This window comes from Arvicola amphibius, chromosome 7 (genome assembly GCF_903992535.2).
Source record: "Arvicola amphibius chromosome 7, mArvAmp1.2, whole genome shotgun sequence".
NCBI classification, from domain to species: Eukaryota; Metazoa; Chordata; class Mammalia; order Rodentia; family Cricetidae; genus Arvicola; species Arvicola amphibius.
Genome location: NC_052053.1, coordinates 54784668 through 54801679, shown reverse-complemented (window position 1 = coordinate 54801679; position 17012 = coordinate 54784668). Strand labels below are relative to the sequence as shown.

At 36.9% G+C, this 17012-nt stretch overlaps 2 protein-coding genes across 2 annotated transcripts; both read right to left on the bottom strand.

Moving 5' to 3' along the window:
- Positions 1–1001: 1001 nt before the first annotated feature.
- LOC119819223 (olfactory receptor 50) lies at positions 1002–1940 on the bottom strand. Its single transcript, XM_038337304.1, has one exon. The coding sequence runs from the start codon at positions 1938–1940 to the stop codon at positions 1002–1004; it is 939 nt and encodes a 312-aa protein (XP_038193232.1).
- A 4661-nt stretch (positions 1941–6601) lies between these two features.
- LOC119819276 (olfactory receptor 50-like) lies at positions 6602–7543 on the bottom strand. Its single transcript, XM_038337395.1, has one exon. It carries the CDS (start codon positions 7541–7543, stop codon positions 6602–6604), a length of 942 nt encoding a protein of 313 aa, XP_038193323.1.
- Positions 7544–17012: the final 9469 nt, after the last annotated feature.

Sequence of the window (17012 nt, the reverse complement as noted above, 5' to 3'; positions counted from 1 at the left end):
GAAAGATAACATGAATTATTTGTCTTTTGTGACCTAGATAACCACACTCAATTTTCCTATACATTTATTTTCACACATTTACATGGTTGTTTTCTCCTGTAGCTTAGTAATACTGCCCTGTGCATATATACCATATTTTTTCTCTTTCCATTGGTCACTTGATAAACTTCTAAGTTGATTTCATTTCCTAGCTACTGTTGATATAGCAGCAGTGAACATGATATAGAATTGTCTGTATAGTAGATATAAAGTTTTTGTTTATATTCCCAGAAGAGGTATACCTGGGTCAAACGAAAGATCTATGTATAGTCTTTGAGAAACTCACACACTGATTTCCAGAGTGACAATATTATGTATTAATTTATGCACCAATTTTTAAAATAAAAAACATTGTGGTATTGGCTCATGCCTTTAATCTTAGCACTTGGGAACAGAGGCAGGTGGATCTCTGAGTTCAAGGCCAGAATGGTCTACAGAGTGAGTTCTAAGACAGTTAGGGCTACACAGAGAAACCCTCTCTTGAAGGACCAAGAAACAAAAAAAAAATAAAAAATAAACTAGATATAAATATAAACTAGAATTTTAATTGGTGTTAATCTTAAAAATAAATTTAAAGTATATTATAAAATAAAAATAAAATTAAACAATGCATATACAGGAGAAATATTTCTGCTTTCTTGAGAGAAGAAAAAATATTTTATAAAGAAGGCCATAAAATTAGATAATAATGAAAGGCAAATGACTGGTATTTTATAAAAATTTTATGTTCCTAAAGTTAGGATACACTATGAAAAAGAAAATAGTGTGGAAGCATTTATAAAACAAACAGAAATATTCCCCAAGATGAACAAAACAATTAAAGAGAAACAAAACCTGTGGTTGAGGTGAAATGCAGGAGGAAAAAGTCCAATCTGAAGACTCACTGGAAAGCACCAAGTCATAGAGTCCTATGTGTGGGACTGAGAAGCTCTCAAATATAGAAAGAGGGAAGACCAAGTCCTTCACTGTGAACAGACTCTTCTGCTGAGGATATTTCTCAGTGCTCCTTTCATGTCCCGATTCCTCAGGCTGTAGATAAAGGGATTCATCATGGGTGTGACCACAGTATACATCACAGCTACACTGATATCCTTATCGTTAGTATTATTGGAGGAGGGAAAAAAATATAACCCAATAATGGCTCCATAGTACAAAGAAACTACACATAGATGAGAACCACATGTGGACAAGGCTTTGCAGATTCCTTTGATAGAGGGAGTTCTCATGATGGTGGCTCCAATGTGACTATAAGAGATCAGGATGCATGTAAATGGCACAGTAATAACTATCACTGCTAGAGTGAGAATGACCAGTTCATTGATGGTAGTGTCTGAACTGGACAGCTTAAGTAAGGCAGAGAGATCACAGAAGAAGTGGTGAACAGTATTGTCTCGAAAGAGAGAGAGACGAGCAAAGAGAAGAGTGTGCACAAGGCCATTGGCCGAGGAAAATACCCAGGACACTATCACTAGCAGAACACAGAGGCTCTGCCTCATGATGGTGGTGTAGTGCAGAGGGTGACAGATGGCCACGTACCTGTCATAGGCCATGGAGGTCAGAAGGAAGTTGTCAACACACCCAAACAGTAAGAAAAAATATACCTGGGAAACACACCCAACATATGAGATGGACTGACTGTGTGTCAGCATATTCATGAGCATCTTTGGAGCTGTGACTGATGAGAAAGAGATGTCTGTGAAGGCCAAGTGGCTGAGGAAGAAGTACATGGGGGTATGGAGGTGAGAGTCCAGCCTGATGAGCAGGATGATGAGCAGGTTCCCCAGCACTGTGGTCAGGTACATGGCCAGAAACAGGGCAGAGTACATTCCTTGGTCCTCTGGCTGGATGGGGAGCCCCAGGAGGATGAACTCAAATGTGCTACTCTGGTTATTCTTCATCATGCTCTTTTCTTTTCCTAGAGAAGAAAAAAGATGATATAGAGGAAGCAGAGGTCATTGTATCTGCTACACAATAATAGCATGTTTTTAACTAGTCAGATTGTATGTACACACTAACGAATATCTTGAGGGGTTTTTTTTGCCACATTGTTGGGTTAGTTTTTATGTGACTAAATGTGCTATTTTCTGGTCTAAAAGCCAACTCAAAGTGTTTTAGAAGAAAAAAAAAATGGAAAGTACCACAATGAGTATCAGATTTCTTTGGGATCAACCAGAGGAGACATTAGTCTGAGAAAAACATCTGAGATTTCAAATGGGAGAGCAAGACAGAGTCAGTAAGGAACAGATAGAAATCCAGTAAATGACTTCCAATGGCTAATTGGATCGGGTTAAACCCCACCCCTGTCCCTGAGATACTGGGAACACTTTTCAGATATGCTTTAATTCCACTAGCACAAAAGTGAATATTAGGTGTGAAGCTCCAAAATCTCAGAATCTCTACATTTTATGTGAATGATACATATATCAGGTCAATCTTTGGGGTTTCATTAACTAGTGATATTCCTGGGATACTCCATCAATTCTTTCTTTAAGACAGTTCTTTCCTATCCAACACTTTCATCACTAGATACAGGGGGAAAGGGAGTGTGCATCTCTTCTAATAAACACCTACAGAGTCCTCTGTATACAGTATCTTAGCTCAAGCTGGACCATTCCCATTCAAGCCTGTAGAATATCCAAAAATCCTTGACTTTCCCTGCCAGATCCAGACTCTAGAATAGAGGAGGTTCTTTCTGAATATCTGTCTGGCATAAACAAGTAATAAGCTCTCCTTAACAGTGATTCTCAGGCTTGGTTCTCACTAATGATTCTTAAATAATTTTTGTTGTATCCTAACATTTCTTATAATTTGTAACACACTAATTTTCCCTTGTTCTCCTTCAAATTTGTTGACTTTAGATCTATCTGTTGTCATAATCATTACATATTCAAGGAAGAAAACATGTAAAACAGATATTAAAAGGCAAACTCCATATTCCCTGAAAGAATTATTCACTCTGAATGTGTTGAATTTTGAGAATTGCTTAATCATTTTGTCTACCATTTATTAAAGAGTTAACTAAAGATTACAATAAAATATAAATATAAAGTATAAATCATTTCAACTTGATTAAGGTATATTTAAAATTCATATATTATTTATCCTACTACATTAAAAGTCCTTTAAGTTATGCTATTGTGGAGATGGACTATTCTTTTTATGTTACTTATTTTTTAATAATAAAAACTCTCACATCTCAATGAAAATACTAATTAGCTGTCTGCTGGAGATGTGGCTTGCTTTTAATCATTTGTTACATTTTAATAAGTAACATTTGCACGTTTTTAAGTTCTTTTGTGCACTGATATATGTAACATGTACATGGGTATAGAATGAATTTCTAAAAATGGAATTAGATAGCATTTATAATAATCATTTTAACATATTGTTCAATTATAAAAAGATAAGGTGACAAGAAATTCTATTCCTATGTGCTCCTTAAAGCAACCTTAACATAAGAATCTTTATCATTAAATTATTTTCATAAAAAACATGTTGGAGCATATAGGGCAAGGACATTTGAGGAACAAAAATTCAAAACTTTGGTCAAATGGAAAAGATATGGATTAGGGAACTCTTAGGGAGCATGTGTATATAAGACCTTTCCTGTCACATTGGAAATCTTCAGTCTGCTCTCAGAAACAGGACCAAGTAACAGTCTAAGACTTTTAGGGTAACTAAAAGCTTTCTGCTTGTAGTTGTAGTAATGAGCTGTGGGCTGGATTCCCACCGCCCTGCTCCCTCATGCTTAGCTTTACACGCAAAATAACAACACACAAATTGTATTCTTTTAAATACTGCCTGGCCCATTATTTTCAGCCTCTTTTTGTCTAATTCTCACATCTCTTGCTTTAACCCATATCTAATAATCTGTGTAACACCACAAAGTGGTGTCTTACCAGGAAAGATTCAGCATGTCTGACCTGATGGCTGGCTTCATCGCATCTGGCATCTCTCTGAGGAGAGGCACGGCGGTCTGTCTAACTTAGGAGAGGCGTAGCATCTTACTGATCCTTCTACCTCACTTCCTCTTCCTGTTCTGTCTACTCCACCCACCTAAGGGGTGGTCTATCAAATGGGCCAGGCAGTTTCTTTATTAGCCAATGAAATCAACTCAAACAGAAGACTCTCCCACATCATGTAGTGATTAAAACAGAATCAGCAGGAATCTGAATAGCCATTGCACTATCTTAGGTACAAAATAATTCCCCTATGTGAATTGTTGCAGCACAGAAGAATCAAATTATATTGATTTAGTACACAATTTGAGAAAATACCCAAGAAGATGATGGGTATCATAGAAAAGCAAATGAATGTATGCCTTGCCTTTTCATCTCAAAATTAGATGTAGAATCAGAGACAATATTTTTGTGTGTAAACTTGTTGTCACCCCACTCTTTCAAATTTTAGGTAGATGATCAAAATAAGTCATTCTACAAGAATCTTTCTGTCCTAGTGTGTCATGAAGAGGGTTAGACCTTAGGGAGAAGTAACACACTGCACACACATACAGATAAGGACATCCAAGTTTGCAGTCATCCTACTTCTTGTAAATTTTATTTCCACTCTGACATTGGGCATTTGATGATAATCACAGATACCTTATCTCCAATGTGTGGAAGCTTCTTCCATTTATTTATGGAATATGCAGAATATAGTGAAGCTGGCAGAGTCTGCAAGGGGCTCAGTGTTCCACTGAGAGCAACAAAAGGCTTTCAGCATGCAGCCTGTTGTGATAGACACATGATTGTTCGTGTCCCGAGAAATGAGTGTGGGTTTTAATTTTATACTCTATGATGAGGACCTGGGGTGATCCTGTATGCCTGGCTCCTGATTAGGGACAAGCTGCGTATGGTTTCATCATTGCCTTGGACTTCTCCAGGGATAGAAAGTTTTGCTGAAGAAGACACAAGACAGTTCATCCTTGGAGGAATTGTAATAATAAGTGCAAGGCAACCAACAGGTGATGAACAAAGGTTATTGCTTGCCGTTTGCAGGATAAACCTATAGGATTTGAGTTTCTTGTGCTATGAAAAAATATAAGCAGAAAGACTAGTATCTTGCTTTTCCCCACACGGGAAAACTGAAAAAAAAAAAAAAGACGTCCTAAAAAATCAATGACAGTCTTATATGGAAGAGAGCAGGAAGAAAAAGAGGCAGACAGAAAAAATGAAAGAGGGAAACAAGGTTCACTTGATCAAAGTGCTATGTGTGTGTACACAGTTAAACTCGTTATTTTGTACACTTATGTAACTCAATATTTTTAATAATAAGCATTACAGCATTCTGCTTATAGAAGTGAAGTTAAAGTCTGTGTCTTGAATAGATGCAACTTCACAATGACTACATTTTAAAATATATTCTTTTAAATGGGCATAGAAAGCAATACATTTGAGCGATGGGCAGATACGTATCATTTTTCACTTTAAAAACACATGAAAGTTGAGTTGCTGTACATCCCACATGTGTGAATCAGTTCAGATTGGCTAGAGTTCCTCAGATGTGGGCAGTTACTCCTCAGCTCACATCTGAAGAAGCTGAACATCAGGATACACAGCATAGGCATGACTGCAAACTCCCTGGAATGCTCTGGAAAGTCTCTAGACAGTGTTTCACAGGGCTTCACCTTCCTAGGACCAGAGATCTCTCATAGGGGTTTTATTCATTAGTATTTGTCTGTCACAGTCTATAACAGAAAAGTAATTTTGTTTCAATATGTGAACGGAGTCATATACTCAGAGGGGAAACGTTAAATATTTAGTTACCTTCACACTGAGACAGTTAAAATGGAATGTGAATGTAACAGAGACTACAAATAGAAAGACAGAGTCAGAGGGAAGCTGGCTAACGGGTAGATAACAATGAAATGAAAAACTTGCTTCTGGTTACAAGGTAGGGTGATTAATCTGGTAATAAAAAATACTGTGAGTTTCAAATGGATATGAAAAAATTCTGAGTATTTCCATCATAAACATGTAAAAAATCAAGAATTTTATGATCATTATTATTTGAACATCTGAACTATATACATGTATAAAAACACTAATGGTATCCAGTAACTATGTACAATGTGATGTCAATTAAAATGAAAAATAATTAGAAAAAAATTAATTAGAACAAAAGCATAGCTACATTCTGAACTAAAGTTATTCAAAAATATTAACTAGGTATATTATAAACTTAAACACAAATAGAATCATGAATTAGTCAGCCTGAAGAAATATTAGCATCTTTAGGCAAGGAGAAAAAAATCTTTACCAATTAAAGGCTTTAACATAGCAAAAATACTGAAAACAGTGAGGAAATAGAATAACAATTGTAGAAAAAAGATGTGTGGAAATGTTTGTGAAGAAAACTTGTTTAAGACTGTCACGATCAAGAAGACAGACAGAAAGAGAGAAAGAGAGAGAGGAAGGAAAATAGAGATTTAAAATGACATACACTGTAAAGTGTGCCTGAAAAGATAGTGCACTAAATAACTAAGAAATAATATTTCCCAAAGTAAAGGATTCTTATAAAGACTGGGGATCTCAGTTCCCCTTTGTGTAGCAGAGGAAGTTGATCACATGGAAAATGTTGCCCTTGCAAGCATATTCCTCAAAACTCCTTTCATATCTCGATTCCTAAGACTGTAGATAAAGGGATTTAGCATGGGTGTGACCGTAGTGTACAACACAGCTACAATGACATCCTTGTCATTAGTGTTGTTAGATGAGGGGACAAAATATAGCCCAATAATGGCTCCATAATAGAGAGAAACCACAAAGAGGTGAGAGCCACATGTGGACAAGGCTTTGCAGATTCCCTTGATTGAGGGAGTTCTCAGGATGGTGGCTCCAATGCGGCCATAAGAGAACAGGATACATATGAATGGCACAGTAATGACCAGTGATCCTACAATGAGAATGACCAGCTCATTTATAGAGGTGTCTGAGCTGGATAGCTTAATTAAAGCAGAGAGATCACAGAAGAAGTGGTGGAGAGTGTTGCCTCTAAAGAAAGAGAGACGAGCTAGAAGGATGGTGTGAACAAGGGCACCAGCAAAGGATAAGAACCAAGATGCAATGACCAGTAAGAAACAGACACTCTGACTCATGATACTGGTATAGTGGAGGGGGTAGCAGATGGCCACATATCTGTCATAGGCCATGGAAGTCAGAAGGAAGCTGTCAAGATCTGCAAAAAATAGGAAAAAGTACACCTGGGAAATGCACTCAGCATATGAGATGAACTGACTGTGTGTCAGCATATTCATGAGCATCTTTGGAGTTGTGACTGATGAGAAAGAGATGTCTGTGAAGGCCAAGTGGCTGAGGAAGAAGTACATGGGGGTGTGGAGGTGAGAGTCCAATCTGATAAGCAGGATGATGAGCAGATTCCCCAGCACTGTGGTCAAGTATATGGCCAGGAACAGTGCAGAATACATGTCTTGGTCCTCTGGATTGATGGGGAGTCCCAGGAGGATGAACTCAGATGCACTGCTCTGATTTCTTGTGATCCTCATCTGCTAAAGATCAGAAAGACACGAAAGTGTAAGAATAGGAAATGTGATAACCAGGGCACAATGAAAGAAATATTATTAATTAGTGTATTCACTTTCTTGAACTTCTCAAGCTTCTGAACACTAATGGGAGGTTGGTGACTTAGAAACAAGCTTAACATATTTTTGAGGAACTTACAAATTCCCAAACAATTATCATATAGGAAAAAATCATCTTTGAGACATGTAGAAATCCCTAAAGGAATTCTGAGATGGGAAATGAAGTAAAAGTTATACCAGCCAGCAATAAGTATTAAAGCTAGTCAATGACGTTTGATAGTTTACTAGCCTCTTGACCCTCTTCAGAGTTGGAAACATATTGGCTAATGTTTTATATCTGGAGCTGTATTGAAATGGATAGAACCCAGGGGGCAGCTATGCAACTGTAATATATGATTTAGAGGCTTAAGAGAACAGAACTATGCCAGTAACATGAAATATCAGGTGGCATGTCTTCTACTCACCTCTTCACATTGTTCCCATCTCAACATCTCCGTCTGTCTCTCTTTCCAAAGCAGTTTTCAAGGAATATGTATAAAATGTCTGTGACTCTTTCAAGTTCACTGTCTCCTTGTTTTTTTTTTTGGGGGGGGGAGCGTTTCAAGACAGGGTTTCTCTGTAGCTTTGGGGCCTGTCCTGGAACTAGTTCTTGTAGACCAGTCTGTCCTTGAGCTCACAGTGCCAGCCTCTGCATTCCAAGTGCTAGGATTAAAGGTGTACACCACCACCACCACAAAGCCCAAGTTCTATTTTGTATTCTCTCAACCAAAACCTAATTTTGATTTTTTAGGTTTGTATGATGACATGAAATATTTAACAACTCTAGCCACATCTGGACTCTACCAAGGAAGCAGTTGGTCTCTGTTTAATGCAGTTAAATAATGCTCTCTATGGTCATTGATCTTCATCCAGATTTCCTTTACTAGTGTCTCTTAAATAATCTTTTGTTTTATTTTATTTCTAAAATTCCATTATCATTGTTTCCCCTCTTTATCTGTTGAAAATGGAATTATTCATGAGAACAATCAGAAAACAATAGTAAATAAAACATGGTGATCTATCTATTAAAACACAGATCCCTGTTCCATAAATAAAAACAATCTGAATGTCTTCATGTTTGAAAGCTGAGAAACAAGTTAATCACTCATGGGAAGAGGGGCAGCTAAAATTTTTGTTACTACTCCAAATTTCCCATCTTTGTTGAGATTGCTGTAAAATCTCTACATTGTACATCCACTTTACAAATATTCTAACACGATTTTCTTACCAGAAAATATTCATTATGTTATATCACCCATCACTGTTGGTAATAATCACTTTTCCATAATGTAATAATAATTAGCAATATTTGGACATTGAGTTTCATTATTTTTGCCATCTCCAGTATTACAATAAGCATTAATGTTCAATACATTTTTACATAAACATGTATGGTAAATTCTCAGAAGTATAATAAGGGTATATATGTGTCCATGATTTTGACAGACAACTAAACATAAGGGTTTGCAGCTAGTTAGGAAAGATATTCTTACATGTTCTGTGGAGTCATGATAGTTGAGTGTTTGAAGAGGGAAGTCTTAGACATTGGGGGAATAGAGAAAAGTCAAAACTATGGTCAATCTGATAAAAAATGTATGAAGTTGGAGTATTACTGACAAACAGGGGTATATAAGGTCATTTATACTACAGGAGAAAGTCTCAATTCTGAATCTCAGAACATTAGTACCCAAGGAAAGACTTGAGTAAAGATGTAGCTGAAAGCTTTAAACATTATACTGTGTAATGAGTAAAGTGGGGTTGCAGCAAAATAAGGTATCAGAGGGAGTTGAACAGGGGGCTATTGTTACAGTTTAGACTTAAATATACTCATTGCATACATCTGAGTGTGTCAATAGAGATGAATACAATTAGAGAGTTTTGGCATAAAATTTGGAAGAAACCTAGCAAGACTTGATGGAGGTTACAGACAAAAAACCCTGCATTTTCTTTTTCTCCTGCATTAGGTACTGTATAAATGTTAGATAAATTGCTCTATGAAGCTGCTGTATTTATACTCTCCTCAAACTTTAGATAGATACTCAATTTTGATAAATAACTGTAATAGCACTGTGGTGTGGAGAAAAGCCTAGAGACAAAAATATACAATGCACACATTCATTGTGCATTGTATATACACACTTGTATTACTGAGGGCAAATTTTCCCCCGTCTTAGATTCACCCCTAGATGATAAACACAGATACCTTTATCTTCCAGACTTGAGAAAGTTCCTCCAATTCTCTCTAGAAGTCATGGGAGACACTGTAATAAGTAGGGTCTTTAATGGACATAAAGTTTGATAGTGGTGGACAGTAGCCTCACCAGCTCAGAAAAAAACAAAAGTAGATATATCAATAAATATTTGCCTGCAGCTCTTGAGAATTCAATATGAACAGTAATTTACAAAAAAAAAAAAAAAACAGGAAAGATCCCAATGGAAAAAACTGCCATCTTGATTCTAAATTAAAGCCAGAATATAATTGCTACATTGCCACTGGCTCCTTGGGGAACACAACTACTTCTGGAAGAGTTTACTTATCCTTGGAGAAGAAATAATAACAGCAACAAGGAAACCTGTTGCAACTTTTGGGCCCTAAAACTTATTGGAATATTATTTATCTTGGGATAAATGAACTCAGCTAGTGACTGAGTGTGATAATCAAAGTTCAGAACCCCATAAAACTGCAAAATGACAGAAGTACACTGATACAGTCACTCTGAATAGAAGGGTGAGCTGTTCATATCTCACCACCACTCAGAACACAGGGAACAGAGCATGGTTTCTATAGAGCTCAGTCTTGTCTTCAAAATCAGTGGAGTTGCTGTTGCATGGATACAGTTCTCATGTACCCAGAAGATAGTCATCAGTATAACTTTCCACTTAGCTCCATAGAAAATTAATTCCAAATCAATTCTTATATACCCAGTTAATAAGAGAAAAACATGGAAATCTAAGTTCAGAAGGTATAGTATTTTTATTCAAATACAATATTTCAATCTTTCTTGAGAATGTAATTATTCATACTATATTTTGGTTATATTAGTCTCTTTTTCCCCCCACCTTGGCTCCTCTTCCCTAATACCCCAGATTCACTTCTATGCCTTCCAAATTGGTACCATCTGCTTTTGTTTTTATAATCCAGGTGAGATTATGTTGCCCACACACTCCTGGGTGTGGCACCATTCACTGGAGCTTAGTGAAACAGCAGAAGCCACATGCTTAAAAAAAGTTTCTCACCCTGCCTCAGAAGACATCAACTGTCTATAGGTCCTCATGTGACTCATGACATAACAAATTTGGGGAAGCAATTACAGGCTATAACAAACAAGCTGCAACAATAAACAAAAAAGTAAAAATTCATGTATAACTTTTTTAGAGGAATTGTGTCTGGTACTGAAATGTGTATGTTGTAGTCATAAATGTTTGTTCTTGTATTTGTTTGGATATGAAATGTCCCCCAAAAGACTCATATTTAAGGTTAAGTTTAGCTTGTTGATCCAATGATTAAGAGATAATTGCAACATAATGACTCTGAGACAATTAGTAAATGAAATCACAACTCGAATAAACTATAGGAATTGGGGTAAAGTATAGGTGGAACAAAATTGGAAGAATAAGACATTGGAGGGAGGTCTTTGAAGGATATATCTCATTCCCTGGATTCACATTCTCTCTCTCCCTTGATCCCTTCCATCCTCCCTCTGTTTACATCTTGGCTGTCATGGTGAGAACCTCTTTCCTATCTTATCCTCCCACAGAACAGAAGGTCTCAGCCTCCTCTTCACTTTTCTTGGTTTCTTCAGAGAAATATAGTATTTTTGGTCCTAGGCTTCTTACCTTCTTTGATTAAAGGCTTTCTGACAACATCCTGATAGGTATCATCTTCAGAGAGAATGATATTGGGGGTGGGAACATGGCTATAGGGGAGGTGGCTGGAGAGTTAGTGGGGTATTATACTTGTGGAAACTGAAGAAATGGGAAAGTTCATGAGGTAATGACCTGTCTATCTCTTCTTCTGGCTGATGTGGTCCATACATGAGCTTCTATGTCTGCCCAAGTTTGTGGCTAGACCATGGCTACAGTCCTTTCTCTCTGAATGGGAATATATATATATATATATATATATATATATATATATATATATATATATTGCCATTGTCAGCTGTAAAAGTTTATTTTTTTTCTTGATTCTAGAAGATTTTACATTCAAGAGATTATCTTGAGTGTCAGAAAAGACTTTGGATATTTGAGCTGTTTGGGCTGTCATAGATTATGAGGATCACTGAAGTTAGACTTGAACTCTAAAAGATTTGTTTAATTAAAAGAAAGGAGTGATAAAGACCCACAGAAATAGATTTTTAACTTTAAATTTTCTAAATGCTAATGATAAAAGAATAACAGTTTCAGAGAGACATTGGATAACAGAAAATACAATAAAATTTAAATATCCTGTATACTCTAATGATGTATTGACTTCAAATGAAACCAGGGTATGTGTTGCATTGGGGAAGCAGTTTTACTTTTGTTTCCATGGGAGAAAAGGTATGAATACCATCAAAATTGATAAAGTTTAGATTTGAACAGGAGAGAACTCTTGATTAGAAGTGGTGATAGTTCATCAAACAGTGGGACCATTCAGTGTAAACTAACTTATAAGACTAACAAATGTTTTTCTTTTTTTAATATTATTTTTATATTTTTTAATATTCTTTTTCACTTCCCTGCTCCCATATCCACCCTTCCTATATCCCCACCATTCCATTCACCCAAGCTCTCCCCATCCTCCCCTTCATGCTTTTCTCTCCTCATCTCCCCTTACCCGCATCCCACCCATCCCCAAGTTCCCAATTTTTGCCCAGCAATCTTGACTACTTCCAATATCCAGGAGGCTAACTGTATGTTTTTCTTTGGTTTCACCTTCTTATTGTGTTCTCAAGTATCACGAATTATAGGCTCAATGTTCTTTATTTATGGCTAGAAACTGATTATGAGTGAGTACATCCCATGTTCATCTTTTTGGGTCTGGGTTACCTCATTCAGAATAGTGTTTTCTATTTCCATCCATTTCCATGCAAAACTCAAGATTGTTTTTTTACCGCTGAGTAGTACTCCAACATGTATATATTCCACAGTTTCTTGATCCATTCTTCCACTGAAGGGCATCTAGGTTGTTTCCAGGTTCTGGCTATTACAAATAATACTGCTATGAACATAGTTGAACAAATGCTTTTGTAGTACGATTGGGGATCTCTTGGGTAAATTCCCAAGAGTGGAATTACTGGGTCCTGGGGTAGGTTGATCCCGAATTTCCTGAGAAACCGCCACACTGCTTTCCAAAGTGGTTGCACAAGTTTGCAATCCAAAGACCAATGGATGAGTGTACCCCTTACTCCACAACCTCTCCAGCAAAGGCTATATCATTGGTGTTTTTGATTTTAGCCAATCTGACAGGTATAAGATGGTATCTCCAAGTTGTTTTGATTTGCATTTCCCTGATCGCTAAGGATGTTGAACATGACCTTAAGTGTCTTTTGGCCATTTGGACTTCTTCTGTTGAGAATTCTCTGTTCAGTTCAGTGCCCCATTTTTTAAAATGGGTTAATTAGCATTTTGAAGTCTAGTCTCTTGAGTTCCTTATATATTTTAGAGATCAGACCTTTGTCAGTTGCAGGGATGGGGAAGATCTTTTCCCAGTCAGTAGGCTGCCTTTGTGTCTTAGTGACAGTGTCCTTTGCTTTACAGAAGCTGCTCGGCTTCAGGAGGTCTCATTTATTCAATGTTGTCCTTAATGTCTGTGCTGCTGGGGTTATACATAGGAAACGGTCTCCTGTGCCCATATGTTGTAGAGTACTTCCCACTTTGTCCTCTATCAGGATCAGTGTGCTCAGATTGATATTGAGGTCTTTAATCCATTTGGACTTGAGTTTTGGGCATGGTGATAGATACTGATCTACTTTCATTCTTCTACAGGTTGACATCAGTTATGGCATCACCATTTGATGAAGATGCTCTCTTTCTTCCATTGTACTTATTGTACTTATGGCTCCTTTATCAAAAATCAGGCATTCATAGATTTGTGGGTTAAGCTCTGGGTCTTCTATTCGATTCCATTGGTCGACTTCTCTGTTTTTATGCCAATACCAAGCTGTTTTCAATACTGTAGCTCTGTAATAGAGTTTGAAGTCAGGGATGGTAAAGCCTCCAGAAGTTCCTTTATTGTATAAGATTGTTTTGGCTATCCTGGGTTTCTTGTTTTTCCATATAAAGTTGATTATTGTCCTCTCAAGGTCTGTGAAGAATTTTGTTGGGTCCTTGATAGGTATTGCATTGAATCTCTAGGTGGCTTTTGGTAGAACTGCCATTTTTACTATGTTGATCCTCCCAATCCAAGAGCTAGGGAGATCCTTCCATTTTCTGGTATCCTCTTCAATTTCTTTCTTCAGAGAATTAAAGTCCTTGTCAAATAGATCCTTCACTTCCTTGGTTAGAGTTACCCCAAGATATTTTATGCTATTTGTGGCTATCGTGAAAGGTGAAGCTTCTCTGATTTCCCTCTCTGCTTCCTTATCCTTTGTGTATAGGAGGGCAACTGATTTTTTGGAGTTGATCTTGAATCCTGCCACGTTACTGAAGGAGTTTATCAGCTGTAGGAGTTATTTGGTGGAGTTTTTCGGGTCGCTTATGTACACTACCATATCTGCAAATAACAAAAGTTTAACTTCTTCCTTTCCAATTCGAATCCCCTTGTGTTTTCTTATTGCTATTGCTAGAACCTCAAGCACCATATTGAAGAGATAAGGAGAGAGTGGACAGCCTTGTCGTGTTCCTGAATTTAGTGGGATGGCCTTGAGTTTATCTCTGTTTAATTTGATGTTAGCTGTTGGCTTGCTGTAAATAGCCTTTATTATATTTAGGAATGACCCTTGTATCCCTAATCTCTTCAAGACCTTTATCATAAAGGGGTGTTGAATTTTGTCAAATGCTTTTTCAACATCTAATGAGATGATCATATGGTTTTTTCCTTCAGTTTATTTATATGATGTATTACATTGATAGACTTTGTATGTTGAACCAGCCCTGTATCCCTGGGATGAAGCCTACTTGATCGTAGTGGATAATTTTTCTAATATGTTCTTGGATTCGGTTTGCCAGTATTTTACTGAGAATTTTTATGTTGATGTTCATGAGTGAGACTGGCCTGTAATTCTCTTTCTTGGTTGAGTCTTTGTGTGGTTTAGGTATCAGGGTAACTGTAGCCTCATAAAAGGAATTTGGCAATGACTGTTCTGTTTCTATATTGTGAAATACCATAAGGAGTATAGGTATTAGGTCTTCTTGGAAGTTTTGGTAGAATGCTGCATTGAACCCATCAGGTCCTGGGCTTTTTTTGGTAGGGAGGTTTTTGAAAACAGTTTCTAATTCTTTGTGACTAACAGGACTATTTAGATTGTTCACCTGGTCCTGGTTTAACTTTGGTATGTGGTACTTATCTTTAAAATGTCCATTTCTTTTACATTTTCCAATTTTGTGGCATACAGGCTTTTGTAGTAAGATCTAATGATTCTCTGAATTTCCTCTGTGTCTGTGGTTATGTCCCCCTTTTCATTTCTGATCTTATTAATTTGCTTGTTCTCTCTCTGCCATTTGATTAGTATGGATAGGGGTTTGTCAATCTTGTTGATTTTCTCCAAGAACCAGCTTTTTGTTTCATTGATTCTTTGGATTGTTTTCTGTGTTTCTATTTTATTGATTTCAGCCCTCAGTTTGATTATTTCTAGTCTTCTACTCCTCCTAGGTGAGTCTGCTTCTTTTTTTCCAGAGCTTTCAGGTGTGCTGTTAAGTCTGCAATGAGTGCTTTCTCTGTTTTCTTTAAGTGGGCACTTAGTGCTATGAACTTTCCTCTTAGCACTGCTTTCATTGTGTCCCATAGGTTTTAGTATGTTGTGTCTTTGTTTTCATTAAATTCAAGAAAGACTTTAATTTCTTTCTTTATTTCTTCCTTGACCCAGGTGTGGTTCAGTAGTTGACTGTTCAGTTTCCATGAGTTTGTAGGCTTTCTGGGGGTAGCATTGTTGTTGAATTCTAATTTTTATCCTTGGTGATCTGATAAGACACAGGTGGGTCCTAATATTTTTTGTAACTGTGGAAGTTTGCTTTGTTACCGAGTATATGGTCAATTTTCGAAAAGTTTCCATGAGCCGCAGAGAAGAAGGCATATTCTTTCCTATTTGGGTGGAATGTTCTATAGATGTCTGTTAAGTCCATTAGGTTCATTACTGCCATTAAGTCTTTTAATTCTCTGTTAGGTTTCTGTCTGATTGATCTGTCCATTGGTGAGAGAGGAGTGTTGAAGTCTCCTACTATTAATGTGTGTGGTGATGGCTGCCTTGAGTTTATAGTAATTTTTCTTTTACATAAGTGGGTGCTTTTATATTAGAGGCATAGATATTCAGGATTGAGACTTCATTCTGATGGATTTTTCCTGTTATGAATATAAAGTGTCCCTTTCCATCTCTTCTGATTGATTTTAGTTTGAAGTCAACTTTGTTAGAAATTAGTATGGCCACACCAGCTTGTTTCTTAGGTCCATTTGCTTGATAAATCTTTTCCCAACCCTTTACTCTGAGTAGATGTCTGTCTTTGTGGTTGAGGTGTGTTTCCTGTAAGCAGCAGAATTTTGGATCCTGTTTTCTTATTCTATCTCTTAGCCTGTGCCTTTTTATAGGTGAATTGAGTCCATTGATATTCAGTGATATTAATGACCAGTGGTTGTTAACTCCTGTAATTTTTTTTCTGGTAGTAGAGTTTGTGTGTTTCCCTTCTTTGAGTTGTGCTGGTGAAGGGTCACTAGATGTCTGAGTTATTTTGGGCATTGTTGGTCTCCTTGGTTTGTGATTTTCCTTCTATTACTTCTGCCTGAAATGCTGGATTTGTGGCTACGTATTGTTTAAATCTGTTTTTGTCCTGGAATATCTTGTTTTCTCCATCGATGGTGAATGCAAGCTTTGCTGGGTATAGTAGTCTAGGCTTGCATCCATGTTCCCTTAGTGTCTGTAGCACATCTATCCAAGACCTTCTGGCTTTCATGGTTTCCACTGAGAAATCAGGTGTAATTCTTATAGGTTTCCCATTATATGTTACTTGACCCTTTTCCTCTGCAGCTCTTAATATCTATTGTTTATTCTGTATGTTTTGTGTTTTGATTATTATATGGCATGGGGATGCTTTCTTTTGATCCAGTCTATTTGATGTTCTGTAGGCTTCTTGTACCTTCATAGGAATATCTTTCTTTAGGTTGGGGAAATTTTCTTCTATAATTTTGTTTAATATATTTTCTGGGCCTTTGAGTTGTAATTCTTCTCCTCCTTCTACCCCAATAATTCTTAAGTTTGGT

Coding starts and splice junctions, on each gene's coding strand:
- LOC119819223 (XM_038337304.1), bottom strand. CDS start 1,940: ATGATGAAGAATAACCAGAGTAGCACATTTGAGTTCATCCTCCTGGGG.
- LOC119819276 (XM_038337395.1), bottom strand. CDS start 7,543: ATGAGGATCACAAGAAATCAGAGCAGTGCATCTGAGTTCATCCTCCTG.